The sequence below is a fragment of the Miniopterus natalensis genome, chromosome 17, assembly GCF_054644295.1.
Source record: "Miniopterus natalensis isolate mMinNat1 chromosome 17, mMinNat1.hap1, whole genome shotgun sequence".
Lineage (NCBI taxonomy): Eukaryota > Metazoa > Chordata > Mammalia > Chiroptera > Miniopteridae > Miniopterus > Miniopterus natalensis.
In genome coordinates this window covers 33,840,350-33,853,945 of record NC_142097.1, presented here as the reverse complement: position 1 = coordinate 33,853,945, position 13,596 = coordinate 33,840,350, and the positions used below count along the sequence as shown (strand labels likewise).

The window sequence follows — 13,596 nt, the reverse complement described above, 5'->3', positions numbered from 1 at the left end:
GCTGACTGCCGTCTCCTAGTTTGATAATATTAATCCACCACTCACTGGTTTCAGTCCTCGTTGGGTGTATTATATACGGTTTCAGTGTCTCAAATATCATGACAGCTTCTCATGACATGACACGGTTTCCTAGGACATTCAACCAGTCCAATAGAGTAAGCTAACGCTGGAGAAAATATACTTTGTTTTAGTCTGTGTTTATTTTCAATCCTCTTTATAAGATCATTGGTAAAGCTTTCATCCTTTGCTTCACTTGCACCATTTCTCCTCACCAACTTTTCAACCTTCTCTCCCTAATTTAAGTCTCAGCTCTTCCTTCCACCCCCGCCAAAATACCTTTGCCTTCTTTCTAAGGTAAAATTCTGTATTTACTAGTAATATTAACATTTCTTCCTACACGGTCCAATTTTTAATCAGGATTGTTACTCTGATCGCAGGGTTGCAGAAATTTCCTCCACATGTTTTGCCCAGAATCTCGGCCGTCGTGTGGAATTCTGCCGACTGGAAGTGCGCTGCCCCTCCAGACAGCCCCGCGTTCTCCGCACCCTGCCTCGCGTGGGAGACCGGCCCGCACGCCACGGCTGCGTCGGGGTCCCTGCATGTCCCGGAGCCCGCCTCTGGCTGCTGGGGGGTCGGGCCCGAGAGCCATCGGGGAAATGAGGGGAGGCTGCAAAGCCCCGGGGCTCGGCTGGGAGGGGACTGCGGACAGACTGGGCGCCTATCAGACACCACGCCTCTGTCCAGCTACCCTCCTGACAGGGCCCTCTGCAGGCTCTGCTAATGGCTCTCTCCCTTGCTCAGAAATGGTCAAGGATCTCTGCTCCTACATGTCTCACTTTATTTTAATTCTCTTCAAATTACCCCACTTGAGTATGTGCTGGAGCACCAAGCACTGGAAGGATGCCTAAATCTGTGTGTCTGCAGAAGCAACACAGCCCAAACTGTGAAGCCACCAGACCTCACAAACACGGCAGATGACCATCGGTCAAAACGGAAAATACTCAGTATCACATGCAAGGGCTCCTTGACATTTCGTGACAAAAAGAAACCTCGCATCCTCATGATCCCCAGCAGTCTCCCTTCCACTCCTATTTAAACAGCCCTCATTTCCCTACATACAAGTTGAAACAGTCTCTTTATAATGCTTCAGGGCTGTGAAAGTGCTTAACCTCCACCTAAGTAACTACTGCTCTAGAGCAGTGGTTCCAAACACCCCTGGAATTATCCCAATCCAAGATGACCTTCTTGGCAGTTTGTAACAAAACTGAAAAAGATATTACTACTGTGAACAGACTGTATTATATTTAATAAACAGTCCTTAATTTTGAAATTAAGTCTTTACTTCTATTTAGCTATAAAATTATTTTGCTTTTTTCAAAATAAATGTAATATAACAGATACTCATTTATAGGTATGTCCTTGGTTGCCAAATTTTTCATTTTTCTGACTTGGAAATATAGCCGCAGAGTGCGTATTTAATAAAGGGCAAGAGATTCCTAACTAATTGAAATAAAGAAGTTTTCTCGCCCTTACAAGAACTTCCCTTCACCAAATGGATATATGATGAGAGTCTGTGGTTAAATTACATGATCTTCAAGGTTCTTTCTACTTCCAACAGTCTATGTTTCTCCATGTAAACATCACACCTCCAATCCACACACTGTGTGTAACATGATGGGAGTATACTAGAGTAACCATTTTTCAAGGTCTACAGTCAGCTGTTGAACAATATTACTCTTTTGCAATTATTCATAATACCCAACAAGATCTTAACCACGAACAGCCACATTACTGGAACTGTCTGGTATACAATAGACAATGAACTTCAGTTTCCTAAGAGAGTGTATATTCCTTAGTGTACTGTCCATACTTCCTCTCCCTCCCTCAAACTGTTACATAAGGCACTGACTTAATCCCTGGATCAGTAGCACAATAAACATTATCTCCCTCCAAGACCTTAAATGGCTTATCTGGAATGATTATGGAACTGCCTCTTACACACACACACACACACACGAAAGAATGAAAGAACACATCACTGGAATATCAAAATAAGTGGCATTTTAATGAGTAGCATGAATGCAATAAGAGCCAGTATTTTAAATTGTGGGCTAAAGCATAATGTGTTTATACCTACAGGGTGAAATATGAGGAAGAACTGGGATTATTTCCATAGCAACTCTCAATTCTTTGAAATGGTACTGTAAATTTATAGAAATAAAAATTATATTTAAAAATTTTTACTTTTCCCAAGAATAATTTAACAGGCAGTATTAATTGTGAATATAAGCAACTGACAATGTCCAAATTACCTGGTAACCAATTAAGCATTTGCCAGGGAAACAGATGGCAAATGACATGTCTTGTACCTCTCCAAGGGGGAAGGAGGTCCTAAAATTTTGGAGATGCCAATAGCCTGGTTCAATACATATGGTTCCTCAGATTAAGAGATTTTCTCAAAATCTGCTGACTGGCAAGTAAGGCAAAGGCCTGGGTCCACAACAAACTGGGACTGAACCTCCCTTAGCTTCCGTTTCCTCGTGTGTAAATTGAGGATAATGTGATCTCCTCCACAGGCTTGTTGAAGATTAAACGATGTTACATAATGGAAAATATTTAACAGACCTGGTGCATGGCGGGCGCTGAACATTTGCCTTCCAGTCCCTGGTGCTATATTAGCACAGTCAACAGGCAGATGCCTCATAAAAAAAAGATTGGGTTATAACATTTTCTTTTTTAATCCCAGGAATTGGGAAACAGATTCTAAAAGAATTCCCCATAACTAGGTTTCTCTGCTGTTACATTCAACTTTAAAGTTACTAAAAAGTGTCTAGTGTATTTGACATTACCATCTGCCAACCTACTGCTAACACTTAACATATATACATATTCACAGATCGCTTGCTAGGATTAGAGAGAAAATTCTATTCACAACAATTGCAATATGACACTTAACAAGAAACAGAACACAGTTCTCTATGAAAATGTCCTTGAGATTGTAAACATTCTGACGAAGATGCTACATAATCAGTTCACCAAATAAATACGTGAAAACAAAACGAGTATTTTCCAGCAGCCTCTTGTATTAGAAAGAAAGGTATAAAACAAAAGAGGAAAAAAAGAGAGCATGCTGGAATAGAGTTTACACATACACAGGAATCACAAGGTACCTACCCTAGAGCTTAGAATGCATGAAATGGCTTATGAACTTCATTCAAGTTTCTTTGCATATATTTATCAATAATCATTATTAAAACAGCCCAGCAAGTAATACAGACATACAGAAGTCTATTGCCAGAATGATTCCCCTTCTATGACATAAACTGAAAAGAAAAAAATGGGAAGAAGAAAACAAGGATCTACAATAGACTTTTTCTAACAGGCAAATGCCATATTAATCAGGACTATATTCATTGCCCCGTGCTGATTAATTTCCTGTGTCAACTTGGCTAGGCCACAATAATCAGATTTGGTCAAATATTATTCTAGATGCTTCTGTGAAGGTGCTTTTTCTGCCTCCAGACTGGAATTGCAACTATTCTCTCGGTCTCCAGATTTTGGACTTCCCAGCCTTCACAATTATGTGAGCTGGTTTTTTAAAATCTCTCTCACTCTCACCCTCTCTCCACACACACACACACACACACACACACACACACACACACACACACACACACACACACACTCCCCTCACATCCTATTGGATCCTTTTCTCTGGAGAATCCTGACTAACATCATCAGATTCATCCCTCAGTAAGTTATCTCATCACTGACTATAAATAATCACCTTACCGCCTCTTTTTTACCTTATTTTTTTATAGTAATATCTCACAAAATGAATCCTACAGAAATAATCATACAGTTAGCAGGGTTAATAAGAAATAAAACATTGCGCAGCCAGGCATGCCTCAGTGGCTGAGCGTCGACCTAGGATCCAGGCAATCGGGGTTCGATTCCCGGTCAGGGCACATGCCCGGGTTGCGGGCTGCAGCCGATCAATGACTCTCTCATCATTGATGTTTCTATCTCTCTCTCTCTCCCTCTCCCTTCCTCTCTCTGAAATCAATAAAGATATATTAAACAAAAACAAAAAAAAGAAATAAAACATCTTTCAAAAACTACAAGCCAAACTCAGCAGGTAGCTGAACGTCTTGCACAAATACATCTTTTTGAGGGGTGTCCCCAGGTCTGCGTGCACCCGGGTTACAGAGGGCTAAAGAAACATCAGGAAAAGTGAAATCAACTGTTTCCCTTCACTGCAGTAGCTTATTTCCTCTGCGGTGCCCATTCTCTTTCGGCTCCCTGGTCAAACACATCAGTTCCCTGGTTCTTCTGCTGACTTGAATGCGGTGTTGAGTTCCTCCTGCGAGTTTGGTATTTCACTTTTTGCATCTCTTCAACTCCAGAATGTCCATTTGGTTTTTCTATAATTTCTAACACCTTATTGAGATCCCCTATTTGTTGAGTCATTGTTATCTTACTTTCCTTTAATTCTAGACACATGGTTCATTTACTTCTTAGAATATATTTATAAAAGCTGCTTTAAAAATCCTTGTCTGATGGAAGCAGGGATCAGACTGACCAATGTCAGAGGGATGGAGGAGGGCGGGTGGGTGGAGGGGGAGAGAGTAACCAAAGAATTTGTAAGCATATATGCACAGCCCAAGGACACGGGCAATGGTGAGGAGAGGGCCTGGGGAGGGGGTTGGGATGGGGTGGAACGGGTCATTGGGGAGAAAAAGGGACATCTGTGACATTTTAAACAAAAATAAAATTTAAAAATTAAAAAAAAAAAATCCTTGACTGTAGAATTTAACAGTGGAGATCATCAGGAACAGCTTCTATTGCCTGCCTTTTTTTTCAATATATCACACTTTCCTGTTTCTTGGCATGTGTCATGATTTTATGTTGAAAACTAAACATTTTACATAACATGGTATAACAACTCTGGCATGTCTTCCTCCACAATGTGAAGTTACTAATGCCTCTGCTTGGTTTTACTTTTCTTTAATTCTTATTTTATTTTAAAGCCTGGTTTGCTAGGGTTGACCCTATGTCTACATAGCTTAGTGGTTAGCCAACAATTCAACAGAGAATTTCTCAAATACTCTAAGGCGATAACAGACTGTCATCCTTTCCAAAAGAATCTATGTCATCCTTTCCGGAAGAATCTAGGCAGCACATTCAACATTCGGAACATTTTCAAGTCTCCCCAGATTTTGGTTTCCCTGGAGCCTTTCATGGATCCCCTGCACATACATGAAGCCACTGCCCTCACAACCCACACACCCCCAAGACTGTAACTCCCATGAACAAGGCTGCTGGCCATGGCAACACCTGCCACTCCAAGCTGAACGAGCATCTTCCAGCCACAGCAGGGAAAGTGCCCGTCCTCATGACCTTCCCCGCTCTTGAAGAATCAACCAACTTGGAAGGGGAAAGGGTGGAGTGTGATGGGAGCAGCTCCAGGCATGAATGCCACAGATTCCCACTGTTATTACTCAAAGTTTACCAGTTTCTCAAACATAAACACTCTCCAGATTGTTGTAAGCCATTCAGTTCCAGAGCACTGAAAAGGTTGTTTTGCCTGTTTTGCAGATGACCTTAGTTCTAGGTCACAAGCTTTCATCAGTCTTAAATGTATTTACACCAGTTTCTGTTCTACCATATAGCTTTAGAACCTCCTTTGGAAGTCCTTACTCTTCTACATGTACTTCAAAACCTTCCGTTCCTTTAGATCGAGCACATGCTGCACCTTTCCATGAGGCCTTCTCCCCTTAATCCATGCACACGGATCTCCACCTTCGCTGAATTCCTATCATATATCATTATTTCATAATTATTTTCTGAGTGCTATATACTTTTTTTTTCCAGCCACATCCTTAAATCTTTGGCACAAGGAATTGAGTTTTCACGCTTTGGCATCCTATCCCATACCTGGCAGAGTGCTAAGTACACAGTAAACTGTTGCCTACTTCAACCCCAAAATTCACACTTACAACACATGTAGTCACACCATCTCCCTACAAAGCACAGTCAGGACTCTAAGATCTAATCAGGTTATACCATTAACGCATTTCCCCCTTCTCCACTGCATCCATGATCTAAAGTGCAGGCTATGAGCTGAAAGCATGTGACAGGGGCCCCTGGTTGCCATGCCTAATATCCATGCTAATCATCTTCCTTACTAACAAAACTGGAATCGTTTCCCAGCTTTCCTTGCAGTTAGGAGTTCGAGTTGAGGAGCTGCACTAACTGAAAAGTCAGTAGTCATCTTAAGATCATTAGGGAAATGGGAACAGAGGGTCAGCAAAGCTTCCCTTTTGAAATCACAATATAAATTTTTAATCATGGTTCAAAGAATTTTTAAAATTTCCTTACCCAGAAGATCCAGTGCTCTTACAAACACCAAGGAGGGGCCTCTTTTCTGCAAAGCTGTCACACTTCTGAGCACCTGATAAGGAACATAAAATGTAAAACAAAACTTTGAGAAGTATTCTTATATAATGCCCATTATTTTCATGCTCTCAGAATATTTAAAGCCAGAGAGATAGCAAAACATTCACTATAAGTTGATATAATTTATAAACTTGATTGAGCAAAAACAGAAAAGGTATAAATAAAACTATTTTTAAAAACTGAACCAGCTCTTAAAATACCTTTTTTTAATTGGCATCAACTTAAATCTTATACACATTCTCCATGAGATCCAAAAAATCGCCTCAGCTCTACCAACTAATTCCTAGGAATAGTATAATCTTGATGTCAAAACTAAAAAAAGATAGGTCAGGGCCAGAAAATTATAAAATTATAGGCCATTTTCAAACACATAAATGTAAAAATCCTTTTTAAAATAGTATTAAACTGAATAGCAAAGATTAGAAAAAATAAAATCTTATAACCAAGTTGGGTTTACCCAAGTCATAGTAATAATTTTACATTACAAAACCAATTAATGTATTCATCATATTAACATTTCAGCAGATGCAGAAAAAGCAATTAAATTATGTACCTAGTCATGATAAGGGCAAACTAAAACAACGGAAATTTTTCTCATTCCCAATAATGATTATCTACAAAAGACCTGCAACAAATATTATCACTGGTAATGCTTCAGAGCATTCCCATTAAAAACAGGAATAACACAAGGATGCCCAATGTCACTGCTCCCATTCAACCCTACACTGGAAGTCCCAGTCAGGGTAATAATAATAATAAATGAACTCAACAACATTACTGGATATGAAACCATATAACAGCAGCAACAAGCAAAAAAATAAAGTCAAGAAATGCAAACATATCTAAGTCAGGAGGGGAGAGGAAGGGGGCGGGGAATCTTGTCACAAGCTACACATGGATGAATCTTGAGGACATTATGGTAAGTGACATAAGCAAGTCGTAAAAAGACAAATACTCTATTAGCCCACTTATTTGAAGTTTCTGGTCAAACACATAGAAAGAGAAAGTGAAATGTTGTTACCAGGGGCTAAGGGTGGAGGAAGATATGGAGAGCAGTTGTTCAATGAGTACAGAGCTGCAGTTTTGTAAGCAGAGAAGGTTCTAGAGATCTGTGCATGTATTTAACACTACTGAACTGTACACTTAAAATTTTGCCAAGATGGTAAATTTTGTTATGCAATTTTCACTACAATTTTACTACAAACATTTTGAAAGAGGCAGAAATAAGTTGCGTGTGTGTTTAGATACATATATACAAACATATATAGATATTTTGATACATTAAGCACTAAATGCATAAACATATAAAGATATACACCAATTTCAAGACAGGGATATACCTCTCAGGAGGTTAGGATGAAAATATCTGGGAGATAGCTAGGGGACATTCGCACTTTTTAAACAATATTTTGTTTCTTCACTGGGTGGTAAAACACAACTATAAGGCTAACACTCCATTTTAATGGATCACTCCAAAGATAATGAGGTTTTAATACAGAGGAAACAGGTTAATGGTTACACATTTAGACTGTGACATGACATAATGCTTTTAAATTGTGCATATAGCCCGGCCGGGCGTGGCTCGGCGGTTGAGCATCGACCTGGGATCCAGGCGATCGGGGTTCGATTCCGGGTCAGGGCACATGCCCGGGTTGCGGGCTAGGCGGCCGATCAATGACTCTCATCATTGATGTTTCTCTCTCTCTCCCCCTCCTTTCCTCTCTCTGAAATCCATAAAGATATGTTTTTTAAATAAATAAATAAATAAATTGTGCATATAGTAATCACACAAAATAAGACAAGTTCTATTGCCTGTTGGCAGCTCTATTATCAACACCAGGATACGATGGAGATCAAAACCAAAATCACAATTCATGTCTATGAATAAAGTTCTTTATAACTATTTAAGCTTTTTAGGAGCTGTAACAATCAGCGTTTAGGTCTTTACAAATCATTAATAACTATGGATTGTGTGCTGTTACCCCTGCTAAACAAATAAATCAGATTTCACGAGTAACAATATGACTTGAACGAAGCACAAGTTAAAAATTAACTGGTCGGAAGCCCACAGCATTTGTGCTTTAAATTAATTATAACTGAACTTCATCTATAAGCAGCCCAACTCCTCACTCCCACCCATTTCACCTTCGCCTTTAACAAAGGCTATTTTCCTCCTGCTTCCCGGTGTCTGCAAGGGCCTTACAGCCTGTACCTGCACTAAACGTACCAATCTGACATGTTGATGAATGAAGCATTGTGGCCTTGAGATGCAAATAATACTGGCAGGAATGGTCTCTCAAGCCTGAATTCAAGAACTCCATCGGTTTAGGGGACCTGGGCTGTCCTGATCGATTCCACACTAGTACTGCTGACAGCGCTGTAGGAGGTCAGCCGCCTAATACTTACTAAAGACTCATACTCTTCATGGGTATTCAGAGAAGGAATCCAAACAAAAACTTTTAACCACAAAATAAAGCCCTAACTTGAGAACAGCGTAACCGCCGATGCACCTAGTAGTAAAATCGTGCAAATAGAAAGGACCAGAGTCTACAAGAGGCAAACAAACAGTAACGTAACCTCCAAATTTATTTGAGACATGTTCTGCAGTTTAAAAAAAAAAAAATGTAATTTCAGAGTTGGAAAACTATGCAACAAAACCTTAACTCTGCATTGTGGATAGTTTGAATAAATACAATTTTGAAAGTGTCAGCATAAAAATTCTACAATCTCATGAACACTGTAGCTATTAACCTGATTTTTCATGCAATATAAGTAGTAGCGTGTACTCTCCACGATGCCTAATGGAGTCATCACCCTCCCATAATGTAATCCTCCAAATTGTAGAGGATTAACTTTTTATATATAAAATGGTGTTTATTTGCATGTCCAATAGAGAGAAAGATGTGACACACGCCTGTTCTACAGCAGTTAGCAGAATGCAGCACGGTGATTGAAATGGAAAGCGGCTAGCCAAATCCATCAAATATAAGAACTATTGCAACCCTGTTGCAAAGTCCTTTTGTTAAACTCCTTTTATTCTAAATCCTTTTAATTCTGTCCTATAACACTAAAACATTTATAAAAAGCTTAAAATCCTAATAAATCTCACAATTAAAGTAATGAAAATGGGCTTGCCCACCAAGTCACAGCTCCTCTCCCCCTGAAAAAAATTCAAGACAGTGTGCATGTCAGAAAATGTTAAATAATATCTCCCACCATCCATGCCATTGTAAACTCATTTAAAGCAATGAGTTTGAGCTCATAAATCAGCCTTACAGATTTCAAGATAGCAAATAGAAACCACTTCTGTGGGGATCCAAAAGCAGATCCAGATGCAAATAAAAAGCCAACTGATAATGAAATATTCCAACTCGACTCTTTTGATGTTATGGATGGTGTCTTAAGTATAAATATTTTACACAAAAGTATGCTAAGGGTAGTGAATTATAACTGAGAAAATTTTTTGCAGAAAGACTCCATTGAATAACTTAATGCATTTCATCAGTTAAACCATTTCCAAGTCTTCCATTCCATTTTATTTTACTGAAATAATTCCTTTATTTTTTAAATATCTTTATTGATTTCAGAGAGAGGAAAGGAGAGAGAGAGAGACAGAAACATCAATGAAGAGAGTCATTGATCAGCTGCCTCCTGCACGTCCCCTGCTGAGGATCGAGCCCGAGACCCAGCAGGAATCGAACTGCGATCTCCTGGATCCTAGGTCAATGCTCCACCGCTGAGCCACGCAGGCCAGGCTGCAAGAAAATATTTCATTGTTTCTCTACGTCCAGTTTTCCTCATAGATTCTCTTAATGTGAGCTTAAAGTTGTAGTCATATATTGCAGATCTAAATTTTAGCTAGAAAATCTGACTCCGTTGTCAATTTATAGTCAATAAATTTTATTATGTGTCATTTTAGATTCTGTTCAGGTTTTCTTCCCACTAAAAATTTCTACTTTCTTACAAAGTTTTCCATTGTCCGCTATAAAACAATCTCCGTTATGAACTGAATAATCTTCATATAAATTTCTTTCCTAACCAGAGGACTATGTGAGGAATTTTTTAAGACAAAGATGAAGTGGAAAATGAGACGAAGAGGGGGAAATAAGAAAATAGATACACACGCAGCAGGTACCATCAAGCAACCACAGGAAAGAAACAGGACAGAAATCTCACTGCCCTGAACAGCTTTACCTAAATACGACCACCAAAGGCATCTTTGCCATTTGCCTCAAACAGCCAAAAGATGTGTATACATGTTAGCCTCCACAGTAAATTCAAATAGTTTAAAATATTAAAGACAACATTTTTTCATTATTGCTAGCTTTATTACCTTCCCCCGTACGTTAAAATGTTCCATATGTGACGTATCCCTTAACATTTAGCGGCATCGTATTATTTCAGTTTGATGATCAGGCCTCTTGTGCTCTTTCACAGATTAAACTCATCAGACTTGAAGAAGCACAAAATTACAAACCACCCATTTGACAGAAGAGTAAACTGATATTAAGAAAGGTTAAATAACTTGCCCAACAAACGCCACGTGTGACCCTGAAAGACAGCCCAAATATTCTTCCCTCTGCCACCCGTGTTCACTAAAAATAGTAGTTATATAAAATCATGATCAACTTCTCCACTTACAAACAAAATTATTGACAAAGGCTAACGCACTTAATCCCTTCGTGCTTTAATTCTCTCATCTGCAAAGCGGGGATAAGTACCAATGCCTCGCATGGGATTGTTATGAGGATTTAAAAAATAATAAATGCAATGGACTAAGCAAGGTGCTGCAACGTGTGAGAATTCAATCAACTTTATGCAACTGCTTTGTTGCTGGCAACTCTACTAGGGTGAATCCATTCATCTACTTTCTAGTTCCAAAAAAAATATGGTTCACACCCTGGACCCTTCTCTTGCTCTTCCTACCACGATGCCAGCACCTCTCCAGGCCACGCACCCTCACGGGAGTACGCCGAGCACACCTCTGCCTCAGGAACGCTGCATTCTCCGCTTTCTGCTAGCAAATACCAGGCTATGCCCTAGTGCTCTATATAGTCCATCTGAATACTTTTTCAGGTAATGCTAAAATATTTTCCAATCGGAAAGGTCATTCTCCATCATGCTCTAGCTCCCTACCTGATTTCTCTCTCTTCAAAGCACTTAGCAGAACCTCCTATTACACACATTCTAGTCATTTATTTACCTGTCTCAGTGCCTTCAAACGATGACTTGAACTCCATGACACAAACACACTTGTATGAGTGTTCATGACAGTCTTATCCATAACAGCTCAAAACTAAACCCAAACTCCATCAACAGAAAAATGGGTAATTTAGTATATTCATACAGTGGAACACTACTCCACAATAAAAAGGAAAGGCACACTGACACACATCATCAAGAACAGAGAAAACTACTCCCTCTAAAGTAAAGAAACCAGACAGTAGGTGCCACTGGAGAAGATGAGGGTGACTGGTTTATAACCTTAATTCTGAACTTCTATTGCCACATCTGTAAACCAGAGATTCTCCCTAACTTGCACATAGCAAATGATTAATAAAAGGTAGCTACTATAATAAACTAAAATAAAATGAAGGAATTCTGGAAGAGAGCTGATATTTAAAAATAAGTGAAATCACACAAATCTTTAATCCTACACTAAACATAGCAGGCAATTAGTAAGTAACAATTAGCAGCCTCCCTCGGTGCTATAAGTTAGTTGAAAGGACACAACAGATAAGCAAAAGTAGCATTAAAGTCATCCCTCCTCACTTATCAACAGAGGTTCCTAGAAGCCTAGGAATTTCTGGACTACTCAGGAAACCAGTAGACATGAAATAAGAAAAGTAAGTGACCGGCATGAGGTTCTCTTTTGAAGCACCCAAAGGTTCATAGAGATCATCTTCCCTTGGCTGATCAGCAAGGTTTCAGGGAGAATGCCAAATTGGAAGTAGGGTGTCGGGGGATAAGAATATTTGGGTAAGGAGAGGAAAAAATAAAACATAAAGACAAGAAAATACAAATGAACTACTATAAGGCTGAAGTCCAGACAAAGTATGTCCAGTCGAGCTGGAGAAGGGCATATTCAACTGAACAGAAAATAGAGCTGATCAGGTAGGAGGGCCTCTGGCTCGTCAGTTCTCTCTCTCAGCTCTCTCTTAAGGCTCCCTGCCCATTCTGTCTCGGCTCACTGGCCTCCTCCTCGTCACTCCCAAATGTGCAACGTGTCCTCCCTCCTCAGGGCCTGTGCGCTCTGCCTGGAAAGCAGGGGAAGCCAATTTCACCCTAAGTTCCTGGTGAAGATTTGACATTTGAAACTATACACATAAGTGATTTGTAAGAAATCAAACTGAAGTTTCAGTGAAGAAGGAACCTCTGTTAGGAGGTGAATACATATTTGGGGTGACCCTATCCTCTGAAGAACTGACGATTTCGTCATCATGAAGTGTCTTTATCCCTGGTCGTAGTTGCTCTAAAGTCTTCACCCAGTATTAATACAGCCACTCCAGCTTTCTTATCACTAGTGTTTGCATGGTAGAAATTTACCATCTTATTACTTTAAATGCATTGGTATATTTTCTTTTTTTTAATCCTCACCAGAGGATATTTTTTTCATTGCTTTTCAAAGAGAGTGGAAGGGGGAGGAGAGAGAGAGACAGACAGACAGACAGACATCGGTGTGAGAGAGACACATCCATTGGTTGCTTCCTGCATGTGCCCTGACCGGGGCTGGAGACCGAGCCTGCAACCGAGGGACATGCCCTTTTCCAGAATTGAACCCAGTCCGCAGGCCAGTGCTTTAACCACTGAGCAAACCCAACTAGGGCTGCCTTGGTATCTTCACACTTAACATATATTTGTTATAGACAGCATATAATTCAGTTTTGTCTCCTGATGGATTAAATGAGTCTTTTTAATATCCTATTTCATCCCTTCTATTGGCTTATGAACTACACTTGTTTGGTTTTAAATTGTTTTTTGTTTTTATTGGTTGCTCTAGAGTTACAGTACTCATCTAAGTTACTACACTCTATTTTCAAATAATAATATGGTTATTTCACATATAATGTTAAGACTCTTATAACAGTGTATTTGTTTTTTAAACCATTGGTTGTACTCATGTGCTGCGTAATTTTT

At 39.5% G+C, this 13,596-nt stretch overlaps 1 protein-coding gene across 3 annotated transcripts in view; it reads right to left on the bottom strand.

Moving 5' to 3' along the window:
- Nucleotides 1-13,596, bottom strand: part of BCAS3 (BCAS3 microtubule associated cell migration factor) — a 420,091-nt gene that overhangs the window by 361,579 nt on the left and 44,916 nt on the right. For all 3 annotated transcript variants that reach the window (XM_016203603.2, XM_016203611.2, XM_087826254.1), the window contains one exon: nt 6,382-6,454. In XM_016203603.2, coding sequence (XP_016059089.1) covers nt 6,382-6,454 — 73 coding nt within the window. The remainder of the gene's footprint in view (nt 1-6,381; nt 6,455-13,596) is intronic.